At 40.3% G+C, this 23,313-nt stretch overlaps 1 protein-coding gene across 3 annotated transcripts in view; it reads right to left on the bottom strand.

The window, feature by feature from the left end:
* TTC27 (tetratricopeptide repeat domain 27) overlaps positions 1–23,313 on the bottom strand; it is a 677,043-nt gene that overhangs the window by 434,814 nt on the left and 218,916 nt on the right. For all 3 annotated transcript variants that reach the window (XM_033935684.1, XM_033935685.1, XM_033935682.1), the window contains exon 9: positions 740–806. In XM_033935684.1, the coding sequence (XP_033791575.1) occupies positions 740–806 (67 nt within the window). The remainder of the gene's footprint in view (positions 1–739; positions 807–23,313) is intronic.

The raw sequence follows: 23,313 nt of genomic DNA, 5'->3' as shown, positions 1-23,313 counted from the left end.
CGGCTTCTTATGATCTTATGCCTGCCAGCCACTAGGCCTGCCTGCCCTGTCCCTATCTGCCTGCCAGCCACTAGACGGGGGACAGGATACAGAGCCTGGCAGGGAGGGGGACAGGGTACAGAGCCTGGCAGGGAGGGGGGACATGGTGCAGAGCTTGGCAAGTAGTGTGGGGTTGGGTGCAGAACCTGGCAGGGAGAATTAGGATCAAATTTTTTTTTTCTTGTTTTCCTCCTCTAAATCTAGGGTGCGTCTTATGGTCAGATGTGTCTTATGGAGTGAAAAATACAGTATATTTTATTTTCTTAGTTAATGTTCATGTTTGTGCCTCCCAGGATAGGTTCTTGTCCAATATAATCCCTAGGATTCCCAGTTCTGATTCCAGTTTCAGGGCAGCGATTCTTGGTGGGCGTATCAGTAAAAATTGGGGGGGGGGGTTCTTTATTTAGATTCAATTTCACATTGTCAGCCCAGTTGGCAACTAGACAAGTGATTTTGTAGTCTGACCAATGCAAATCCTACCAGGACTGATCTCAGGATATCCCCTAGAATATTCACAAGAAATTAGTGCAAATTACCTCTAGCAACCAAGTCAGATTGAACATAGCCTGAAAAATAGAACTTTTAAAGGTTCCTGTGCTTCAGAACCTATTTTATGACTAATTTCACTTTATGTAAATTAGCAAGTACAGAAACTACTTTAATGACAACCTAAAACAATACAAAATATGAGATTACTTACTGATGTGAAAGCTAAGAGTTCCTCTTCTGTTAGTTTATGCACAGGATTATTCTTCTGGAAATCTGTGCTGTAACACAAATAACAAGCTGCTGGATTATTAGTATTAGCAAAACCCAAAACAATAGGACATATACTATCAATTACAGAAAAAAGTCCAAATAGTATCACTGAGAGACAAAGTGTGGGAAGCAGCGTCGGGGCTAACAAATAACAAAAAGATAATTAATAATTAATGTGATATGAGGATCTCAGTGTGGATTGTGAAATCAAATAAAACGATAAATCGTTCAATATTACAATCCGTGTGAGGGCACTCGCCCAACATACCACACTATCATAGAAACCTCATTGTGTGATCATCAATAATACCGTGTGCGGCCGGGCGAGCCCGGATTGGTTTTAGTCTGATAAATGCACGCATCCCGGGAGGTCAGCACTCGTCGGCATATGCTGGATTATTGGGGCATTCTGAAGATTACTAGACTCATCAGCCTTGAATGACAGGTCTTTTGACGTCATGAAGATGGTTTTATATTTTATGTAAGTCCATATTATTGTGAAACTTGTTTTATTTCTTGTTACACATTGCTTTGAAATGTGTTAAATGATCAAGAAATACATTAAATGAAATGCTTTTGATATACACAAGAGAATGACACAGTGATAAAATTTGTCACTGTTTCCATCTTTTTAACTTTTTATTAAAATTTTATAAACCGCCCATCAAGTTTCTGAGTGGTGTACATATTAAAAATTATAAGTTTGGACGACAGCCAAAAACAAACCAACATACGGAAATGAAGGGTAATGGGGAAAAGAAATACAAATCAGATAGTAAAGGAAGTCACTTAAGGATTGAACAATAGGGGGGGGGGTTCTGTCTGTGAGCAGAGATTAAAGAAGAAGGTTGTAGGTTGTAAGCATCTTTAAATAGAAATGTTTTTAATATGCCTTTGAAACATTCTAAAACTGTCTCTTCCTGTAGTTCAGGGGCCATCCCCATGTCATTCTTTAATGAGAGAGGGAAGAATCAGAGTATGAATGGGCACAACCACTGACCCTCAAGCCTTACACTGAAGAATGCTGATGTAGAAGGACTGAGGTTGAGATTAGACTCTAAAGAATGACATGGGATGGTTTCTTGCGGTTATCCACAAGGACAGGAACGGTGATGAATTTTATCACCGTGTTATTCTCTAGCCCAATGTTTCTCAACTTCTTCAAGCCAAGTATCCCCTAAGCCTAACAAATACCAACCGAGTACCCCCGCCCAAGATTCACCCCACACCTGCCCAAGTTCTGCCCCTGACCCCAGCCCCATAATAATAGTACTTTCTTCCATCCATTTTTCATATACACATACAATATAATCTTATTAATACATAATGGTAACCACAAAATTAAAAAAAAAACACAAAGAACACTGTACGCACAGCAAATGTTCATTTGCCTTGACTTCTTTGAAAACCCCCCCGAATATAAATATATTCGGGGGGTTTTCAAAGAAGTCAAGGTAAATGACTTTAAAATATGCAATCAGTAACAACTATAGAAAAATAGACTAATATATAGCAATATATTGACAGCAGATATAAATTCACAAAACTGACATATTTTGATCAATAAATTGAAAATAAAATTATTTTCCTACCTTTGTCGGCTGGTAATTTCATGAGTCTCTGGTTGCATTTTCAATATTTCTCTCTTTCTGCCTCCTGCACGCTTCCTCTGCTCCATTCTCTTCCCTAACCAACATCTCTCACTCTCTCTCTTTCCCTCCATAAGTCTAACTTTTCTTCCTCTCTCCTTCTCCCCTATTGACAATATGTCTCCCTCTCTCTCTCTGTCCATCTGTCTTGAGAGATCCAGGCTACTCTCCCACCTCCTCTACTGCCACATCCAACATTTCTCCCTCTCTCATCCCCCGGATCATGTGCAGCATTTTTCACCACTGCCTACAAGCCCCTTGTCCATTTATCCTTCTATCACCCCTCTCCAACACAATGCCACATTTCTCCCACCATCACTATGTTCAACATTCCTCCCCTTGCATCCCCTTCAATCTGCCCTCTCTCCATCCATATCCAACATTTCTCCATCTCATCCTTCTATTCCCCATGCATCTCTATCTCACTCCTCTCTCTTTCTCTATGCCCAATTTTCCTTTCTTCCTTTCCCCATGTGTACCATCTCTCACTCACACACTTATGTCTTATCAATTCTCCCTTTCTATTCCCTCCCTCCTATGTCCCAAGTTAGTGCCCCCATGTTCATGCCTCTTCCCTTCCTTTCAATGAGAAACAGGATAACCTCTCTAAATCTGTCATCTCAATAGAACTTTACTGAAACAATGTAGGATGAAAACACAATATCTTAAATCTTAGAAATTGGCTACATGGTAAATTTGTCTTTAATGACTAATGACAACCATTGTACTATAAGTGTTTGCAAACATCAGTCAGCTTATGATAGATGTCGGTCATATATTTACCTCCATGTTAATATCCAAAAAAGGAAAACATTTTTTAATCATAATGTCCTCCTTTAGCACTCCCTTTAATCCATGATCATCCAACGGTCCCACCGCTTCCTTTGCAGGTCGTTTCCCCTTAATATATCGAAAGAACGGCTTGAAGTTTTTCACCTCCTTGGCTATTTTTTCCTCGTAGTCCCCTTTGGCCCCTTTTTACCGCTTTATGGCACCTGCTTTGATGCTGTTGGTGCTTCTTCCAGTTTTCGTCCGTTTTTGACCTTTTCCATTCCTTGAACAAAATCTTCTTGTCTCTGATCGCTTCCTTCACCGCTACAGTGAGCCACGCTGGTTCTTTGTACTTTTTCCTCTTGGATCCCTTGTTGATATGCGGTATATATTGTGATAGGGAAGCCCCTGTCCCAGTGGAAAGGACTGTTAAACCTCCCCAGTATGCAGCACGGGGCTCGGTAAAACCTGGCCTGGAGCAAGGACAGCAGGCTCAGCCAGGAGGGGCAGTGCATAAACAGGTTGTAGCACAGCCCAAAAGCCAGGTGGGGAGAGCACTGAAAACTAATTATCTCCCCTATCAATCCTTTCCCCAAGCCCAGAAGCATAAACCCAACCTAGGAGGGGGTGGAGTCAGCCTCCGTAGGGAGCAGGTTGAAAAGCCTTTTTATTTGGGACACTAATAAACCTGATGCTGTTTTCCAGAAATCCAGTATCCGGGTTTTTCCTGCACTTAACCACATAAAAGGCGCTACAAAATCTTGCTTGCTTGCTTGACTTTCCCATACCCTCGGGGACTGGCCCGGTCACAATATAGATGTTGTGCCTCGGTGACTGTGTCCTTAAAAAGGGACCATGCCTGCTCTAGCGTTTTTACAGTGCTTATCCTCTTTTTGATCTTCTTCCCCACCATGAGTCTCATCCTTTCGTAATTCCCTTTTCGGAAGTTCAGTGCCATGGCCGTCGTTCTGGATTGATGTTTCGCCCCTGCATCAATGTCGAAACAGATCATATTGTGATCACTGCTTCCCAGCGTCCCTTCTACTTCTACATCTTGTGCCTGTCCTCGTAGTCCATTTAGAATTAAGTCCAGAATTGCATTTTATCTCGTGTTTTCCTTGACAAGTTGTTCCAGGAAGCAATCGCCTACAGCATCCAGGAACTTTGTCTCCCTACCACAGCCGGAGGTGCCTAGGTTCCAATCTATTCCCGGATAGTTGAAATCACCCATGATAACTGCGTTGCCTCCCTTGCAGTTGCGCTTGATCTCATCTATCATTTCTCCATCAATTTCTTCGGACTGCCCTGGGGATCGATAGTAGATGCCGATCTTCATTTCCAATCCTTTGGTTCCTGGAATTTTGACCCATAGAGACTCTAATTTATTTGTCATTTCAGGCATGTTAACAGCGATTAGCATAACGGGCTTTTAAAAATGGTTGGACAAGTTCCTGGAGGGAAAATCCCATGTCTGCTATTGAGACAAACATGGGGGAAGCCACTGCTTGCCCTGGGATCAGTAACATGGAATGTTGCTACTATTTGGGTTTTTACCAGGTACTTATGACCTGGATTGCAACTGCTGGCAACAGGACACTATGCTAAACGGACCACTTCTCTGACTGAGTATATTCTTATGTTATAAATGCAAAATCCTTTGGCTACAAAAATACTCCTATATTAGCAAATATCTATAAGCAAAGCAGATATGTACTACTGGTTTCATTTGTCTAAATTCAGATGGAAATCTAGACAGAACACTAAGCTTTTCACTTCTGTGAATTGTTAATCTGAGCAAAAAAGGGAGGTATTGATGCCCCTGTATAAGACTCTGGTGAGACCTCATTTAGAATATTGTGTACAATTCTGAAGACCACACCTTCAAAAAGATATAAAAAGGATGGAGTCAGTCTAGAGGAAGGCTACAAAAATGTTGTGTGGTCTACAACATAAGGCATATGGAGACAGACAAAGATCTCAATATGTATACTATGGAGGAAAGGTGGGAGATGGGAGATATGATAGACACATTTAAATACCTACATGGCGTAAATGCACATGAGTTGAGTCCCTTTCATTTGAAAGAAAGCTCTGGAATGAGAGGGTATATGATGAAGTTAAGAGGGGATAAGCTCAGGAGTAATCTAAGGAAATACTTTTTACAGAAAGGGTGGTAGATGCATGGAACAGTCTCCCGGAAGAGGTGGTGGAATTCAAGAAAGCTTAGGATAGGCACATGGGATCTCTTAGAGAGAGGAAGAGATAATGGTTACTGTGAATGGGCAGACTGGATGGGCCATCTGGCCTTTATCTGCCATCATGTTTCTATTACCGTACTTAAAATAATGTATAACCAATCTGTTAAAGACCTGTTTGTTCTCTTTTTGTGTGTACTATCCCACTCTGTACTTCTATTTGTTTTCATGATATAATTCTTTTTCTGAATATGTAAGCTATTCTGAAAGCCTACTCTATGGTGGTATACCAAATATGAATAAACATGAATTCAATCAATAAACAGAAATGCAACCCAAACTTTGTATCAGGGTAACCACAGGGGTGAAAATGATATTGAACAACAAAGGAAAAAAAATATCTCCCTATGGAATTCCACAGTATAATATAGCCCAGTCTGTCAATATACTATTCCACATTATTTAAGAGGATTTATTTACAACCTTTTTTGAAGAAATTCACTCAAGGCATTGTATAGCAAGAGTAAGTCAAGCATAAGAAATAGACAATTATAGCAATAAAAATATTGAAACAATACAAGATATGGAGAAGAATCCTTGGCGAGAAATTCAGACAGTGCTTCCAGGCATATAAACTAGAAGATTGGGGTGGCATATGGATGCAGGTCACTTGCAGTGGCCATCCCCAGTAAAAGACAAGATGAGACAGTAGTAAAGAAAGCAATGAAAACAACAATCTTAACAACCCAGTAAGGAGCGAGACTAAACCAAAAAAAACTATACAGAAAATGAGAATGTAACTGGAATGTAGCTGGAAAGCAATGACCACAAACACTTACAGTCTAAGCAACAAAGTTCATGATCTGCAAGCCCTGATGTTAAAGGCAGACACATATATTGTTGCTGTCACAGAGACATGCTTCAGTGATTCCCATGGATAGGAAGCACACAGGCTATAAACATTTTAGGAGGGCTAGATATGGTCAAAAAGCTGGAGGAGTAGCTCTGTATGTGAGAAATACTATCCGAGCGATTGAAATGCAGGGGTTCTGGGGAAAAAAAGATACAATATGGATCACTTTGAAAAGAGAAGAACACTATCTGCATGGGTGTTGTTTACAGACTGTTGACACAATCAGAGCAACTTGATAAAGATCCATTTATAGATATTGAAAAGCTGGGAAATAAAGGAGAGGTGCTGTTGTTGGGAGATTTCAACTTACTAGATGCAGATTGGAAAGTTTCATCTGCAGAATAAGAAAGAAGTAGAGAGATCATGCAAATGGTGATGTCCAAAACCTTAAAGCCTTGTTCTTTTTCTTAGACCCTGTGGAGTGACATGTTGGCAGTCTAACTTCTTGGTTGACATGAAACACTGAAACAACCGGCAAAAAGGATGGAACCATCAACAAGGTCACTCCTGCTTCTGTGAACTGGAAAAATAGCTGTCTGCAAGAGAGGGCCTGCAATTCTGAGACTCTCCTGGCAAAGAAATTGCCACCAATTCAACTGCTTTAACCATCAAATTCATAAGGGAAGATTCTTGTAAGGACTTGTACAGGGCTCTGCCGAATCCCTGCAGACTATATTAAGGTTCCAGGATGGAAAAGGTTCATGAATTGGAGACTGTAGTCTCAGGGCACCCTTTAGGAACCTATATCTGGCTGGGCTGCTAGTGAAGATCTCTTTTCTCGGCCTGGAAAAAGGAGATTCTTGCTACTTGAACTCTAAGGGACACCACTGTCATGTACTTCTCAAGGCCCTCTTGCAGGAATGCCAGTGCCAACGAGATGGGGGCACTGTCTGGCTCCAATTGTTCTTTACTGCACCAGGACTGAAACGTCTCTCATGCCTTAGCATACGATGAAACCATTGCTGGCTTTTTGGCTCTAAGTAGAGTTGCAATGACTATTTCCGAGTATCCTTTTTTGGACTAGTGCTATGCGCTCAAGAGCCTTGCTGTAAGACCAAAGCGTCGCAGATATTCTAGGGCAATCAGTCCCTGCAAGAGTAAGTCTGGATATACTTGGAGTCTGACTTCACTCCTTTTGTAAATGTACAAGATCTATATACCATGGATTCCTGGGCCAATCTGGTGCTACAAGAACTAATGTTCCCACATGATGAGCTATGTGGCAAATCACCCAGCCTATCATGGACCAAAAGAGAAACACAAATAGCAGTCCAGTTTCTGGCCATGGTTGAACTGGCACTTTCGGGTTCATATCTGTGAGTGAAGAACCAATCCACTTCCTTGTTCCTTACAATTGCCATGAGGTCAAACATTGGGAGACCCCATCTTCTCACAATAGCCTGGAACTCTTTCTGAGACAACGCCCACTCTCCTAGGTCCAATGCCGGTCTGCTCAGAAAATCCACTTGAACATTGTTCAGTCCAGCCACATGCACTGCAGAAAGTGCCTGCAGGTGTATTTCTGCTCAACAGAACAATGCCTTTGCTTCCTGTAGGAGCGGAGCACTCCTGGTGCCTTCTTGCCTGTTGACATAAGGCGCTGCCACCAAGGCATTGTTGGAGAAGACCTTGACTGCCTTGCCCTCTAACAAAGACTGCAGTTGGAGCAGCACCATCCAAACTGCTCAGAGTTCCAGTTTGTTGATTGACCACTGACCTTATAATGGGTTACTATTGCAATGAGCCCCCCAAGCAAACAAGCTGGTATCCATTGATATGAAGTGGGACCCACTTCGCCAAACACTGTGGACGGAGCCACCATCTCATGCTGCGCTTGGCTGCAGCCATCCAGGGGAGTGCAACTTAAAGGGAGTATCCCTGAGGTGATCAACGGGACAGCAATGCATCCTGGAGAGGACACATATGTGCCTATGTCCCAGGACACCACCTCTACCGTGGCTGTCATTGATCCGAGGACCTGAAGGTAATGCCACGCAGTATGTTTATTAAAATTTGGTATACCACCGTAGCATACAACTGTTCATAGCGGTTTACAATTTAAAAAAATATATCATATAAATAGAAAAAACACACCATTAATTAGGAACAGACCTATCTAAATTCAGAAATACATTCTAATACAATTTTGTATTGCTATGTCTCCAGGCCAATCTTTGAATATCGCCCAGAAAAAATCAATAAATATGATCATTCTGAGAATATCTTGCCCAAATGCTAAATTGAACAAATATATTTTCATAAGTTTTTTTAAAAGCCTTTAAATTCAATTCCAAACAAATTTGACTTGGTAGCTGATTCCATAAGCATGGTGCTAAATAGAAAAAAGTCTTTGGTCAAGTGAATTCCCACTTTTCTCTTCTAACTGATGGTATAACTAGCCTATTTATCCTGTAATGAAAATTGACATATATGAACATCAAATTGCTAACATACAAGGAACATACCAGTGAACATGATCTGGAGTTCCTTTCAAGATTTAGAATGGAATGGAATATTACATTACATTAGATTACATTAGGGATTTCTATTCCGCCATTACCTTGCGGTTCAAGGCGGATTACAAAAGAATTATCAAGGATGTATTACAAAAAGATCTTACCAAAAAGATATCTGATCATTTTCAAAGAGTAAGAAATGAGTATAGCTAGATGTTTTGGGTAGGTGGCTTTAGTGAGAGGCGGAGTTATTTCTTTTCCAGGGATTTCTTGAAGTGTATGGTCTTTATTTCTTTTCTAAAAGTTTTGTAGTCTAGGGATGCCATCAGTAGATTGGCGATTTGGTTGTCTAGTTTGGCTGCTTGAGTAGCTAGGAGGCCATCATATAGTTTTTTCCATTTGACCTCCTTAATTGGGGGGTATGATTATACCAAATTATATAACAAGTACTCTAAATCATACTGCGTTTTGGACTCATGTCCCCTAGAAATTATGAAAGCAACTCCATTAGACTTTAAACTATCTTTGCTGAATTATTTAACCGATAACTTAAAAAATAGAAAATTCCTCACCAATAATGGTCATATTATAATAATCCCAATTCCAAAAAGCCGTAAAGAATCATCAGCATTATTAACCAACTATAGACCAGTAGTAGCATCCATTGCATTTATTATAAAAATTATGGAAAGATTGGTACATACCCAATTGATGGAATATCTTGATCAATTCTCTCTTTTACATGAAACTCAATCTGGTTTTAGACCTTTGTTTAGCACTGAGACAGTAATTGCGGCTATCTTGGATAATTTGCGTTTCCTGTTTAGTAAGGGCCTTAATACCCTGATCATACAATTTGATATGAGCTCTGCCTTTGACTTAGTGGACCAAGGGAAACTGCTACAATGCTTAGATGTAATTGGTATCAGAGGAGAGGTGTTAGACTGGTTTCGAGGTTGCCTTATGTCCCGCGCCTATCAAGTACGTTTTAATTACGATCTCTCTGATACCTGGAGCAATCCATCTGGCTGCCGCAGGGGTCACCATTATCCCCATTGCTTTTCAATGTTTACATGTCTTCATTAGGTGCGCAATTGACCCAACTGGGGATAAAACTATTTAGTTACACAGATGACTTCACGATCATTATCCCATTCGCTACCTCTCTCTCGGAAGTTACTCCTAAGGCAACAGAAGTACTAAATTTGATGGAGCAATGGATGACTGAATTCAAACTAAAGCTTAATTCAGAAAAAACAAATTTTTTTTTTAGCTTCGTCACACCCGCTTGACTAAAACATCACTGTGCATCAATAAACTTAGTTATCCTATTCAATCTACTATGAAGGTATTGGATGTAACATTGGACCAGAGCCTAACCATGAAAGACCAGGTGGACTCCCTGGTTAGAAAGGGTTTTTTCACTCTCTGGAAGCTTCGGTCCATTAGAGAATATTTTGATGCTTCATTATTTAGAATTCTGGTACAATCCCTTATACTGAGTCAACTTGATTACTGTAATATCGCCTATTTGGCAATTTCCCAGAAGAATATACTGGTGCAAAATGTAGTGGTAAAGCTGATTTTGGGGTTGAAGAAGTTCAATCATGTAACACCTTCCTACCGACTTCTGCATTGGCTGCTAATGGAGGCACATGTGAAGTTTAAGTTTGGATGTTTTTGCTTTAAGCCTGCCTGAACCCTTGGAAAGACAATGGTCAGATGCCAGAGACCAGCATTTCCCATAGGAAACAGGGAGAAAATCTCAGGTTTTACTCTTGTCAGCATTCTTCTGAAGTCTGACTTCTGACCTCTCTGCCCCAGGCAGCGGCGGCACACTCTGGACTCCGCCCCCCTTTTAACCCCGTCTGACCTCTCTGCCACTAGGCAGCAGCGGCACGCTGTGGACTCCGCCCCCTTTTAACCCATCTGACTTCTGACCTCACTGCCGCCAGGCAGTGGCGGCATACTGTGGACTCCGCCCCCTTTTAACCCCGGTACATGCCTCTTAAATTCAAGCCCTTTGCGGCACATACCGCAAAGGCGTGCACCTAAGGAGCAGGTCCTGCTCCTTATTGCGCTCCTTTGTGCGCGACTCCAAGGATATAGAACAAACTACATACCCTTCTTAGGTAAGCATAATAGGAAAGCATTTCTAATCTTATTTTTAACTTTCAGTCTACTTCTAACTTACCTTTTAACAGTACCAAATTTATTATGCCAATATTCTTTTAGTAGCCTGTTTAAAATGGATAATCATATTTTTGACATTCCTGTTATATGTGGTCATAGGCCCCCTAAGCTTACTAGTCAGGCTTTCTCTTCAAAAAATAGAGCAAGTTTTAATATTCCTCTGCTCTCACAGCACCCTAATTTATCAGGAAACGAAACTGTAGGCTTTGCAAAATCTGATCACATAAAAATAGGGTTAATAAATGTTTGCTCTCTTAAAAATAAATATCATTTAATTAGAGATCTTATTACCCAATCCTCTTATAATATATTATGTTTGGTTGAAACTTGGCTCACTGAAGGGGAGGAAGCCTACCTTTCCTACGCTTGTCCCCCAGGATTCTCCTTCCTCTACAATCATCGCCTCCAAAAGCAGGGAGGTGGCTTAGCAGTCATCTTTCAAGATCCATTAGTAGTAGGTTTAGATTATTCTTCAATAAATTCCCCAATTGAATTTCTACAATTCTCTTTATGGATTAAACCCAAATTGGATGTACTCCTGATTTATCTTCCTCCACCCATTAACTGTGACAATCTTTCTCACCTACAATCACTCTTATTTGACTTTGGATCTTCTACCATTAATCCCCTGATCCTAGGAGACTTCAATATTCACTTTGAAGAATTAAATAATAATTATACTAAAGACATTCTTTCCCATCTTAAGCAGTTAGATCTATCCCCTCTCTTATCAATGCCAACACATCAAGCTGGCCATACGATTGATATGGTTATAACTTCTCTGTCTACAAATAATACTTTTCGATTACACTCTTGTCAACCAGTACCGTGGTCAGATCATTTTTTAATAACAACAACGTACACAGCAGTACTTTTTAAAACAACCAAAATTCCTCAAATTAGTAAGTTTAAAGATTTTAGTAAATTATCTCCAGATTTAATTGCAGCAAACTTTAATCTTAACCTTCCGGATTTAAAATCACTCTCCTTAGAAGATCTCTTAACCGAATGGATCGATTCTACCAAGCTTCTAATAGACAAATTAGCTCCAACCCATATAAAATATATATCATCGCGAAAGAGGATCAATCCATGGTTTAACGCTGAACTTAGTCTAATTAAAAAACAGCTTCGTTCATTGGAACGAATTTGGAGGAAAGACAAGAGTCCTTCAAACTTACTAAAATTTAAAGACCGCGCAAATATGTATAAAGGAAAAATAATTCTAGCAAAATCGAAATACTATTCGAGTCAAATTCTTAAGGCTAAAAATACTTCTATGTTATATGGTATTCTGAAATCAATTAACCCCCTGTCTAAAAACCAATCTCAAAATTGTAAATCCTTACCAACAGCACAAGAATTAGCAAATTGTTTTTCGGATAAGGTTAATAATATTAGGAAAAATTTCTTATTAAAACAACATTCCACCCTCGTGCCTGATCAGGAATTCAGTTTATCATTATCTTCAAAATGTTCTCAATTCAATATTCCTAGCCTCAGAGATCTTGAATTGATCATTAAAACTACTAATACCAAAGGATCATCTACAGAATCGATTCCTCCTTTTATTCTTAAGAAATACTTTCCAACATTTGGTCCCTCCATGCATATCTTAATTAATCAAAGTTTACAACAAAGTGTTATGCCACTGGCATGGAAAAAATCAACTATACGTCCTGTTCTGAAAGACCAAAAAATAAGCTCTGATGAAAAAACAAATTATAGGCCAATTGCGACTATCCCCTATCTAGCAAAACTAACTGAAAAAATTGTTTTTAACCAGATATCAGAGTATATTGAAAAAGCAAATATTCTACATCCAATCAGACAGGTTTCAGACAAAATCATTCCACAGAACATTCTTTAATAGGCATGACATCATCCATATTATATCACTTAGATCATCATACATCTGTTCTTTTGATTTCAATTGATCTTTCCTCAGCATTCGATACTATTGATCACACCCTCTTAATAGATAGACTTCAATCCATCGGCGTTACTGATCAGGTTCTGCTCTGGTTTAAGTCTTACTTTGAAAATAGTTCTTCCACTGTTTTCTTTAATAATACAATTTCAGAAAGTTTCTCATTACCATACGGTATTCCACAAGGATCAATACTTTCTCCTCTTTTATTTAATATCTTTCTTGCGCCTCTCATGACTCTGTGTCAGTCTACCGGATTTTCAGTATTTGCTTATGCGGATGATATACAGCTGTTACATCCGATTGATCCTAATAGCTCACAAGAAATATCAGCCATAAATGGAAAACTGGATCAAATTCATCAATGGCTGGATATAAATAGACTAGCCATGAACATCAGCAAAACCAACATTATGCTTTTTCCATGGAAAGACTGTTGTACACTTTCTTTTCCCATTTCTATTAAAGGCATCCCCTTGCGACTGACTCAAAATATTAGGATTCTCGGGATAATTTTTGATAATAAAATTATCTTATCATGATCATATAAGTCACGTGAACTTTCTATAGACTTCGTCAAATTCGTTCTGTGGCCAAATTCTTATGTGCAAAGTCCTTGAATACTCCAATCCATTCTTTAGTAATCTCTAAAATCGACTATTGTAACGCCTTGTTTAAAGGTTTGCCGAAAAAAGAAATTAGACGTCTTCAAATTATACAGAATGCCTCTATTAAAATTATTAACAAAGCAAAAAAATGTGATCATGTATCTCCATTACTAAAAAAAGCACATTGGCTCCCAGTCGCTCATCGTATATTATATAAATTATGTCTGCTTATCTTTAAATCCTTATTATTTAAAACCCCTGCCTTTGTTTTTAGAGTTTTAATTCCATACTCTACCTCTAGACCATTGAGGTCAAATGACCAACATTTATTGGTCATTCCCTCATTGTAAATTATTAATACGAGGTGTCATACTATTTTTTCGGTGATGGCACCTCAATCGTGGAATGCCCTCCCACTATATATAAGAGAGGAAAAGAATTTGGAAAAATTTAAGAGCAAACTTAAGAGTTTTCTTTTTAAAGATGCATTTAATGAGTAAACGAAATGCTAATGACTCTTTTTATCCATATATTCATTATAATCTACATTTGTTTCCCTTCCTCTTGTTTTTTTACCTTAAATGTTTTTCCTTTAAATACCGATTGTAATTTTTTAAATAATTCTCCCTTTTGTTCTGATATTGTCTGTATAAGTTGTTTTATTATGTCTAATAGACTTAGACTTTGTCTAGGATTGTTTGTATTTGTTGATTTAATATGATTATCTGTCTAAATCCATGTTTGTGAGATATGTTTCCCATAATTTTGTATTTTATTTAATGTGCATCGCCTAGAATTTGGAATAGGCGATTAATCAAATTTCATAATAAACTTGGATAAACTTGGAACTGACCTTTTCTTTCTCAACCAACAGACATAAAAGAAGCTCACACATGAATTTTGTTTCTCCACCGGTTAGAGGATGTAAATTTAAAAAACATCATCAACATCTTTTCTCATATCAGGCACTATGGGGTAAAGATCTGGAACAATTACCGTATTTTCACGCATATAACGCGCGGGTTATACACGGTTTTACAAACCATGCATAACCATGCGCGTTGTACACATTTTTTTTTACATAGTTCCCCCCCCACCCGACGTCCGATTCACCCCGCAGGACCACTCGCACCCCCACCCCGAAGGACCGCTCGCACTCGCACCCCCACCCCACCCCAAAGGACCGCTCGCACCCCCACAGCCTCCCCCCCCATCATGGAGAAGCTGCCTACCGTTGTCCTGCTGCTTCCTCTGCCGGCGGTCCCGACCCTTCTCTGAGCCCTGCGTCTGCGCTGCTTCCTCTTCCGGCGGTCCCGCCCTTTCTCTGACATCAGAGAAAGGGTGGGACCGCCGGAAGAGGAAGCAGCGCAGACGCAGGGCTCGGAGAAGGGGCGGACCGCCGGCAAAGGAAGCAGCAGGACAATGGTAGGCAGCTTCTCCATGATGGGGGGGGGGTGGGGAGGCTGTGGGGGTGCGAGCGGTCCTTCGGGGTGGGGGTGCGGGTGCAAGTGCGAGCGGTCCTGCGGGGGGGTGAATCGGACGTCGGGGGGGGGGCATCAGGCTTTCAGGGTGGGGACAGGACTTCAAGGGGGAGAGGAGAGTCGGGGCGGGCGAAAGGAGAGTCGGGGCGGGCGAAAGGAGAGTCGGGGCGGGCGAAAGGAGTGTCGGGCGGCGACGGGAGAGTCGGGGCGGCATGCGCGGTATACGGGTGTGCACGGTATATAAAAATTTCTTTACATAAATTACAGTTTCCCGCGCGCTATACCCGTGTGCGCATTTTACACGGGTGCACGGTATATGAGTGAAAATACGGTACTTATGCTCACTAATACTTATGGGGAATTTAGGAGACACCTAAAAACATATCTGTTCCTGAAGTATTTAGGTAACTGATCTGTACAATCTTATTCCACCATAACTGATTTCTAGAGCTGTTAATTACTAGCTTTTAACTTTGTTAACTCTACTCAATTTGTAACACCGCTTCATTGTATCTTTGTAAACCATATAGAACTTCACAGTCCTGCGGTATATAAACTGCTATTATTATTATTAAAATTTCAGCAATCTCAATGGGGAATACAGAATAGTAAGAGAATTTAAATAACTTGGTTGTTGCAGATATAGTGACTTGTGTGCCAGCATTAAAGTTCTGAATTGAATTCTGTATGGTATTGATAAGAAAAATATAATGGTATTACATGATCATATTTACTTTTATGACCCAAAGGTTTTATAGCCATATTTTGTAATGTTTGAAGTCACTAATATTAAACTTTGATAATCCAGCATATACTATATTGCAATAATCAATTCCGGAAATCAAAAAAGCATGAATCAATGTATGGAAGTTTTTATTGTCAAAATAATGTCTACTAGAACAAAGGGTTCAGAGGACACAAAAACCCTCTCTCATAATCTCTTGACATTTGTTCATTAAAAGTAAGATGAGAATCAACCCATATTCCCAAATATTTAAATTATTTAACTACAGAAATAGATCTACCTTTAAAACAAATAGGAATATCTATATCTATTCCTAACCCTACTATCCAACATGCCTGACATCTATTAACATTCAATGAGAGTTTACTGAAATCCAGCCACCTATCAATCATTTGAAAACAATTTTGGAGCATATCAAGATTTTTAGTAATAGGGTTGACTTTGACCAAAGGTAAACTATCATTCGTCAATAATAGTAAGTAAAGGAACACGAAAGATGTTAAACAGAATCGGTGATAGTGCCGAACCCTGAGGGTACTCCACATGATAAACTAATAGAGGAAGTGGAATTTATATGTAATCAAATTAAATGTACTATTGGCCAGGAAAGAGCTGAACCAAAATAAAACATTTGCACCAAGTCCAATACTTGCAAGTCTCTCAATAAGCAATTGATGATCAAAAGCCGAGGCTAAATCTAATGAGACCGATAGAACCAAAAATCCATTCTCTAATGTCTCTAAAACATTTACAAAATGACATAAAAAAGTTTCTGTACTGTGATGTGTATGAAATCCTGCTTGTTTTGGATATAACATTAGATTTTTCAATAAATGATGTTAAGAACATAGATTAGAAATTGGTCCATAACTCTGAGTCAATTCCCTATCTAATTTAGCTGACTTCAGAACTGGAGTGATAAAGGCATGCTTCCATAAAGTTGGAAAAAGTTCCATTTCCAGGCTTTGAGTGATCATATTCAATAAAACTGGTAATAGACAATGTCTACCCATATAAATCCACGTTTTGGGAACTGGGTCATGTAATCTACAAGTATTTTTTATATAGAATTATTATTTGTCAATTGAGGCATGGTACATGGATCAAATCTCTCCCATTTTACCTTATTTTGTACATTAGTTTAACTTAGTAACTACAGATGTGTCTTCCGGCTTCGATAAGATTTGTAATTTTATTCAGAAAATAAACAGTCAAATCCTCCGCTAAAGGCATCTGTAATTCTGCAGATGCATCTGTTTGTCTAGTCAAAGAATGGTATAAACTAAACATTTCCTTAAATTGATTCTCACTATTTTCAATGATCTTATTAAAATAGTCTCTTTTAGCTCTTAATTTGTTATAAAAGGCCCTAATATATTTTAATTCCTGATACAATTTTTGGGATTTTGATTTAAGCCAGGATCTCTCAGCATGTCTAACTTGGCTTTTCAACAACTTAAGACCTTGGTGATACCATGCATTTTTTAAATTTTTATTGATGTTTTTCGTGGAACTGAGAAAACTGGATCTAATTTATCTATTTGTCACGCAAGGTATTGGACCTATAAGAGCTTGCTGATCAAGAGTAGATTCATAAAAATCTGATGGAAATTTCTCATAAAGAGGAGAAATCGAGCCTGGGTCTACGTTGTTAATTTTCCTGAAGCTAACTACCTCTGTTTTCTTTGAGAGTTCTACCTTTAAAACTGTTCCATTGAGAGTGAAACCAATTAATTTATGGCCTGTCCAAGAAAGACTATGGCCAAATAAATTTGCTCTCTAAATTATCCGAAAATTTACTAAAAATCAGGTCAATAGTAATGGTTTTATTTTTAAGTGATCTACAGTTCAACAATCCACACAGTATCGAGAAACTTATTTCACTAACACCAAGAGTTTGCATAATAGAAATCTGAATAAGATTGGAGAAGTCAGATCCTCTTGATGCTTTAAATCAGAGATGTCCAACCTTTTGGCATCCCTGGGCCGCATTGGCCGAAAAAAATGTTTCTGGGGTTGCGCAAACGCTGCAGCAAGACAGAGGAGGGAGCCGGCAAGACAGTAAACACCCGGGGACAACAGAGGAAAACACTGCATCACCCTCAACCGGAGCCACACAAAATACTTCATGGGGTCACAGGTTGAACACCCCTGCTTTAAATAAAAGAAATTCCCAATTTCTAGCAATAGTGGGAATAGAAGAAACTACAATCTTTCCATGCCGCTAGAACAAGGGTCTCAAAGTCCCTCCTTGAGGGCAGCAATCCAGTCGGGTTTTCAGGATTTTCCCAATGAATATGCATGAGATCTATGTGTATGCACTGCTTTCAATGCATATTCATTGGGAAAATCCTGAAAACCCGACTGGATTGCGGCCCTCAAGGAGGGACTTTGTGATCCCTGCGCTAGAGCAATGATTTATATGCAATAATCTTCAGGAAGTGCTTACTTGGGCCAGCAATCACATGAACACTACCGACACTGAAATCTTCTGGGTTCAATCAAGTAAAGCCTGCCAGAAAAAGCAAAATTAAAATTAAAAACTAGCTAAAAGAAAGCAGTATAAAAGACAAATGCCACTAGAGCAATGATTTATATGTGCTAATGTTCAGGATGTGCTTACTCGGGCCGGCAGTCATGTGACTGCTGCTGACGCTGAAATCTTTCAGGTTCAATCAAGAAAAGCCCTGTCAGAAACAACAAAATCAAAATTAAAAAACTAACTAAAAAGAAAGCAGTAAGTTCGGGTTGGTCAACAGGTCTTTAATCTGACCACAAAGCTTCTGTTTGTGTTCTGGAAGAAAGACTCAGTCTTCCATGTTGAATAAGACCCCTCAGATATTCCAGGGACTGTGATGTAAACAAGTGGCTCTTTTGAAAGTTTGCAATCCATCCCAGACTCTGCAGTGTCTTCACAACTGCCACCACCACTTTTTTTCTTCTGCTAGGGACGGTACCCCAATGAGCCAATCGTGCAAGTACGGGTGCACTTGCCAACCCTCTCTGCAGAGACGATCAGCTACCACCTCCATAATCTTGATGAACGTTCAGGATACTGTTGCTAGTCCAAAAGGAAGTGCTGAGAATTCATAGTGATTCTCCAAGACATTGAATCTGAGTAACTTCCTGTGTTCCGGGAAGATGGGTTTGTGAAGGTAAGCTTCCGTCAAATCTAAGGTGGCCAAAAACTCTCCTGGTTCTACCGCTGCAATGAGGGACTGAACGGTCTCCATTTGAAAATTAGGTACTCTCAGGGCTGCATTTACATGTTTCAGATCCAGTACGGGCTTCCACTCCTCTAAGCTTTTCTTTGCCAAGACAAAGTATAAGACGTATCTGTCAGAGCTTGAGTCATCTGGAGAAACTGGTTCTATGGCTTGGATATCTAGTAACCTCAGTAGAATTGCTTGGATTCTTTCTGCTTTCTTTGGCCAGCCTGCCAGCAAATCCACAAACCAATTGGAGAGAGGATGTATGAACTCTATCTTGTAACCCTCTCTGATAATGTCCAGGACCCAGCAGTCAGACATTATCTGTTCCCAAGCCTCCAGATAATCCAAGAGCCTATCTCCAATCCTCAAAGGGGCAGTGAGAGGGCTGGTATCATTGTAGCTTTTTGGCTAGCACTACAAAGCAGGAACCTGAACCTGGTTTCTCCGAGTCCTGGAGAATTTCTGTTTGGAGGTTAGAAAGGCTCTCTGGGTAGAGGCACCTGTAGAAGCAAGAGTGCCTGGAGCCATTAAAGGACCCCCCAGCTCTGGTCTGCCATTTGGCAAAGATCTTAGCTGGCGATCTTGCACACTGGTCATAAAATCATCCAGGCCCTTGTCAAACAACATCTGTTCCCTGAAAGGGAGCCTGCTCTGCGTCACTTTAGAAGTCGAATCACCCGCCCATTGCCTGATCCAGAACAAATGCTGGGCGGTGATAAAAAAAATGCTTACACTTTCCCCGTGATCACAGTCTATGCCCACCATCATAAGTGAGCAAGGGCTCAGGGTCCAGCAGGCTCTGATTTCTGATCCTATAATGACAGGCACGTGGAGGCCACAGCTGCAGCCTTAACTCCTAAGGCTAAAGCCTCGAACTGCCTCTGGAGGACTATATCCAATCTCTAGTCTTGAGGATCATTGTGAACTACTCCTTCACTTGGCAGGGAAGTGTGTTTGGTCACCTGGGCTACCAGAGAGTCCACCTTTGGCATAGCAAACATTTGCTGGAATTCCTGATCCATGGGATACAATTTAGCCATGGTCTTAGCTACCTACAGGGAGCCTCAGGGGTTTCGCAGGACTCTGTGACTAGGATCCTCATGTCAGGGTGTCTTTAGGAGTAAAAATGTCGGTGAATGGAGGGCTCCTCTCCTTGATCTATAGCAGATACCTCCTGGTCCTCTGAATGGGAAGCCATTTCTCCCAGCATAACTTTGGGACAGAAAAGGAATCAAATCCGACCCCTCATCCCGAGTCCCTGTCCATAGTCCAGCATAGCCTCTACTTTCAGGGAGGAAGCATCCTGAGTCTCCAGAGAGGACTGCGTGCTGGTCTGCACGCCCACAGACCTGACCGGATGATCTCTGCCTTGTGTTTAAGCCTGCCAGAGAAGATTAATGAACTTTTGGGTAAAGGCCTGAGGGGGCAAGTCTCCTTGTCCCTTAGAGTGGAGCAAATACCTTTTCTTGGGCTGTGAAGCTTCTATACCCTTACAGTATACAGATACTGTCCTGGGGTTCCAGAAGGTTTTTCATGCCACTTAACTGGACCATCTTTCTTTCTCTAGCCCTAGAGACCTGTGAAGAGGCTAAATTTGAAACTCCCGCCTCACAATCCTGTGCCGAGTGGCATGTGGAAAATGGGTGCTTTTCAGCTACCATCTAGCACAAATAAGATATAATTTAGGGGTATTAGGGTCTGGAGACTTTATCCCTATCAATTTTGAGGCAAAACGAGGTGTTTTACAAAGTTGGAGAACTTAGAAAACAAAATTAGAACATTCAAGATGGCCACTGAGGCAGCGTTTTGGTGCAAAAAAAACAGCTTAAAAATGCTTCAGGGCTGACTAAAAACAACAAAAACTAGGATTTTAGAGGAGGGGGAACAAAGTCCTAGCTGCAGAAAGTCAAAACACAGTTTTTTTCAGACGCTCCCAATTTTCCCATAGGCTGTCACAGCCCCTACTCACAGACCATGTGCTGGTAAAATGGTGCTGCAGCCTGCTTCAGCTCCCTCAGAGAGGGATTTTCTGCCTAAAACCGCCAGTCAGCCGTTACACCAAGATCTTCAAGCTGCTAGTCAGACTGATCCTCTACCCACGGGTTGCAACAAATGCCAAAAGAATGAAGGGGGGCAAAACCACAACTGGCACCATGAGCACCCCGAAGAACGTTCGGTTGATGACTATCAGGCTGAGCTCAAGCTCCTGACCGAGTCAAGGAAGCGAGCAAATTCTGTGGGCCTGAAATCCTGAGTTCTACAAATCTTCAGCAGGCTGCACAGGTCACTAAACGATTCACCTGCCAGCTAGAGACTAAAATCTGCTCCTCTCCAAGAAGGCACAGCAGTTCCTTGAGCCACATAAAAACCACAAACAACTGGAAACTTCTCCCCCCCCCAAAAAAAAAAAAAAAAATCACTGCAAAAGAAATAAAAGGAGCAAATTCTGTTCAATATATTTGTTAGCAACATTGCTGAAGGGTTGGAAGGTAAGAGTTGCCTTCTTGTGGATGATTCCAAGATTTTAAAAGAATGCACACCCCAGAGGGAATGGAAAACTTGAAAAAAGTTAGAATGGTCTAATGTTTGGCAATTAAAATTCAGTGCAGAGTAGAAATTTGAGGGAGCCATTGTGCTAGGACAGTGGTCTTAATTAATTTTTGTGAGGGCCATTTTGGGTTCAAAAGTGCTGAAGGAGAGCTGATAAATATCTTCCTATTTGGGGCCATGCCAATAACGCTTCTTGACATTCATTACTACTGAGCATCTAGCCTTGGTCACACAACGCAGAACACAGATGAACCTATGCAAATACAGGACCACAAACTAAAAGTACTAATATACACAAATGAAACCCATGATAATTGGACTCTGCATGCAGTACACCACCAGAGAAATAAGAGAGAAATGCATTTCTACTTGAACAGTGCAAAATATAGACAGCGGATGTAAATTCTGAAAACTGGCACATTTCAGTCACTAAATTGAAAATAGAATCACTTTTTCTACCTTTGTTGTCTGGTGATTTTAATGTCTGGTGATTTTATTTTTCTAATCATCTTTTCCCAGTCTGTGGCTACACTTCCTTCTGTATGTGATAGAATTCAAAAAGGTGTGGGATGAACATAGAGGATCTGGTTTTGATGCGTCAACTGGTGCTTAGATGGCAATTCAAGCTATGAAAAACTAAGGCCAGTACTTGGGCAGACTTGCATGATCTGTGTCTATATATGGCAAACTTATTTTAGGATGGCTTGGAGAGGGCTTTGACAGAAACTCCAGTAATTTGAACTTGAGGACAATGCCAGCCAAACTTTTACAGTCTGTGTCCCGCAAATGACAAGATGATTTGGATAGGCTGGATTGGGCTTCAACGGCAATTCCAGCAGCTGGAACCTAAGAACAGTTCCAAGTGAACTTCTATGTTCCAGAAATGAGTTTTAACCATAAAATAATAAAGAGTATGACTGTTGGGCAGACTAGATCAAGTTTCAAGTTTATTTAAAATTTGATTTAATGGCAATATCATATTTCAAAGCGATTTACAAGTATAAAAATGTAAAAGTGAAATATTTTAGACTCTGACAATACAGGAACAAAAGGCAGGCAGGTTTGGAAAACTCTAATCTCTAATCTAATCTTCCATTTGTGAGTCGCAACATACCTAAACAGGCTCATGTAAGGTTAGAACATTAGGATTGGGAATTGTTACCCATTCAATTTCTTTCATACGGATAATAGCTCTCTGAAGAATTTTGAGTTCAGAAGAATCCGAGAAACTCAATTTTAGGATTCAAAAGATGGACTGTTCAGGCCTTTATCTGCCATCACTGACTATGGTAATATGTTGGTATGGCATGGAGGGGTATTTTAAATATTACATCTAAATCCAAGTTTAGATATTTTCAGAAGTGCATCCAAAAATCAGATAGAGAAAATGGCCATTTTCAAAACAGCAAAATGTCTTCTTTTTTATGACCATTTCTAGTTGTGTTTACCTTAGTGCATCTATCTTTTTGACCTTTTATTTATTTATTTTTTTTTGGGGGGGGGGGGGAAATCCAAAAGAAAAATGCACAAAACAAGCCTTAGGCACGCATAAGAACATAAGAATTGCCACTGCTGGGTCAGACAAGTGGTCCATCGTGCCCAGCAGTCCGCTCACGTGGCGGCCCTCTGGTCAAAGACCAGCACCCTGAGACTAGACCTATCAGCGTATGTTCCGGTTCAGCAGGAACTTGTCTAACTTTGTCTTGAATCCCTGGAGGGTGTTTTCCCCTATGACAGACTCCGGAAGAGCGTTCCAGTTTTCTACCACTCTCCGGGTGAAGAACTTCCTTATGTTCATACGGAATCTATCCC

Source organism: Geotrypetes seraphini, chromosome 3, assembly GCF_902459505.1.
Source record: "Geotrypetes seraphini chromosome 3, aGeoSer1.1, whole genome shotgun sequence".
NCBI lineage: Eukaryota > Metazoa > Chordata > Amphibia > Gymnophiona > Dermophiidae > Geotrypetes > Geotrypetes seraphini.
Note: the sequence above shows the minus strand (reverse complement) of the source record. Positions and strands in the feature narration are given on the sequence as shown.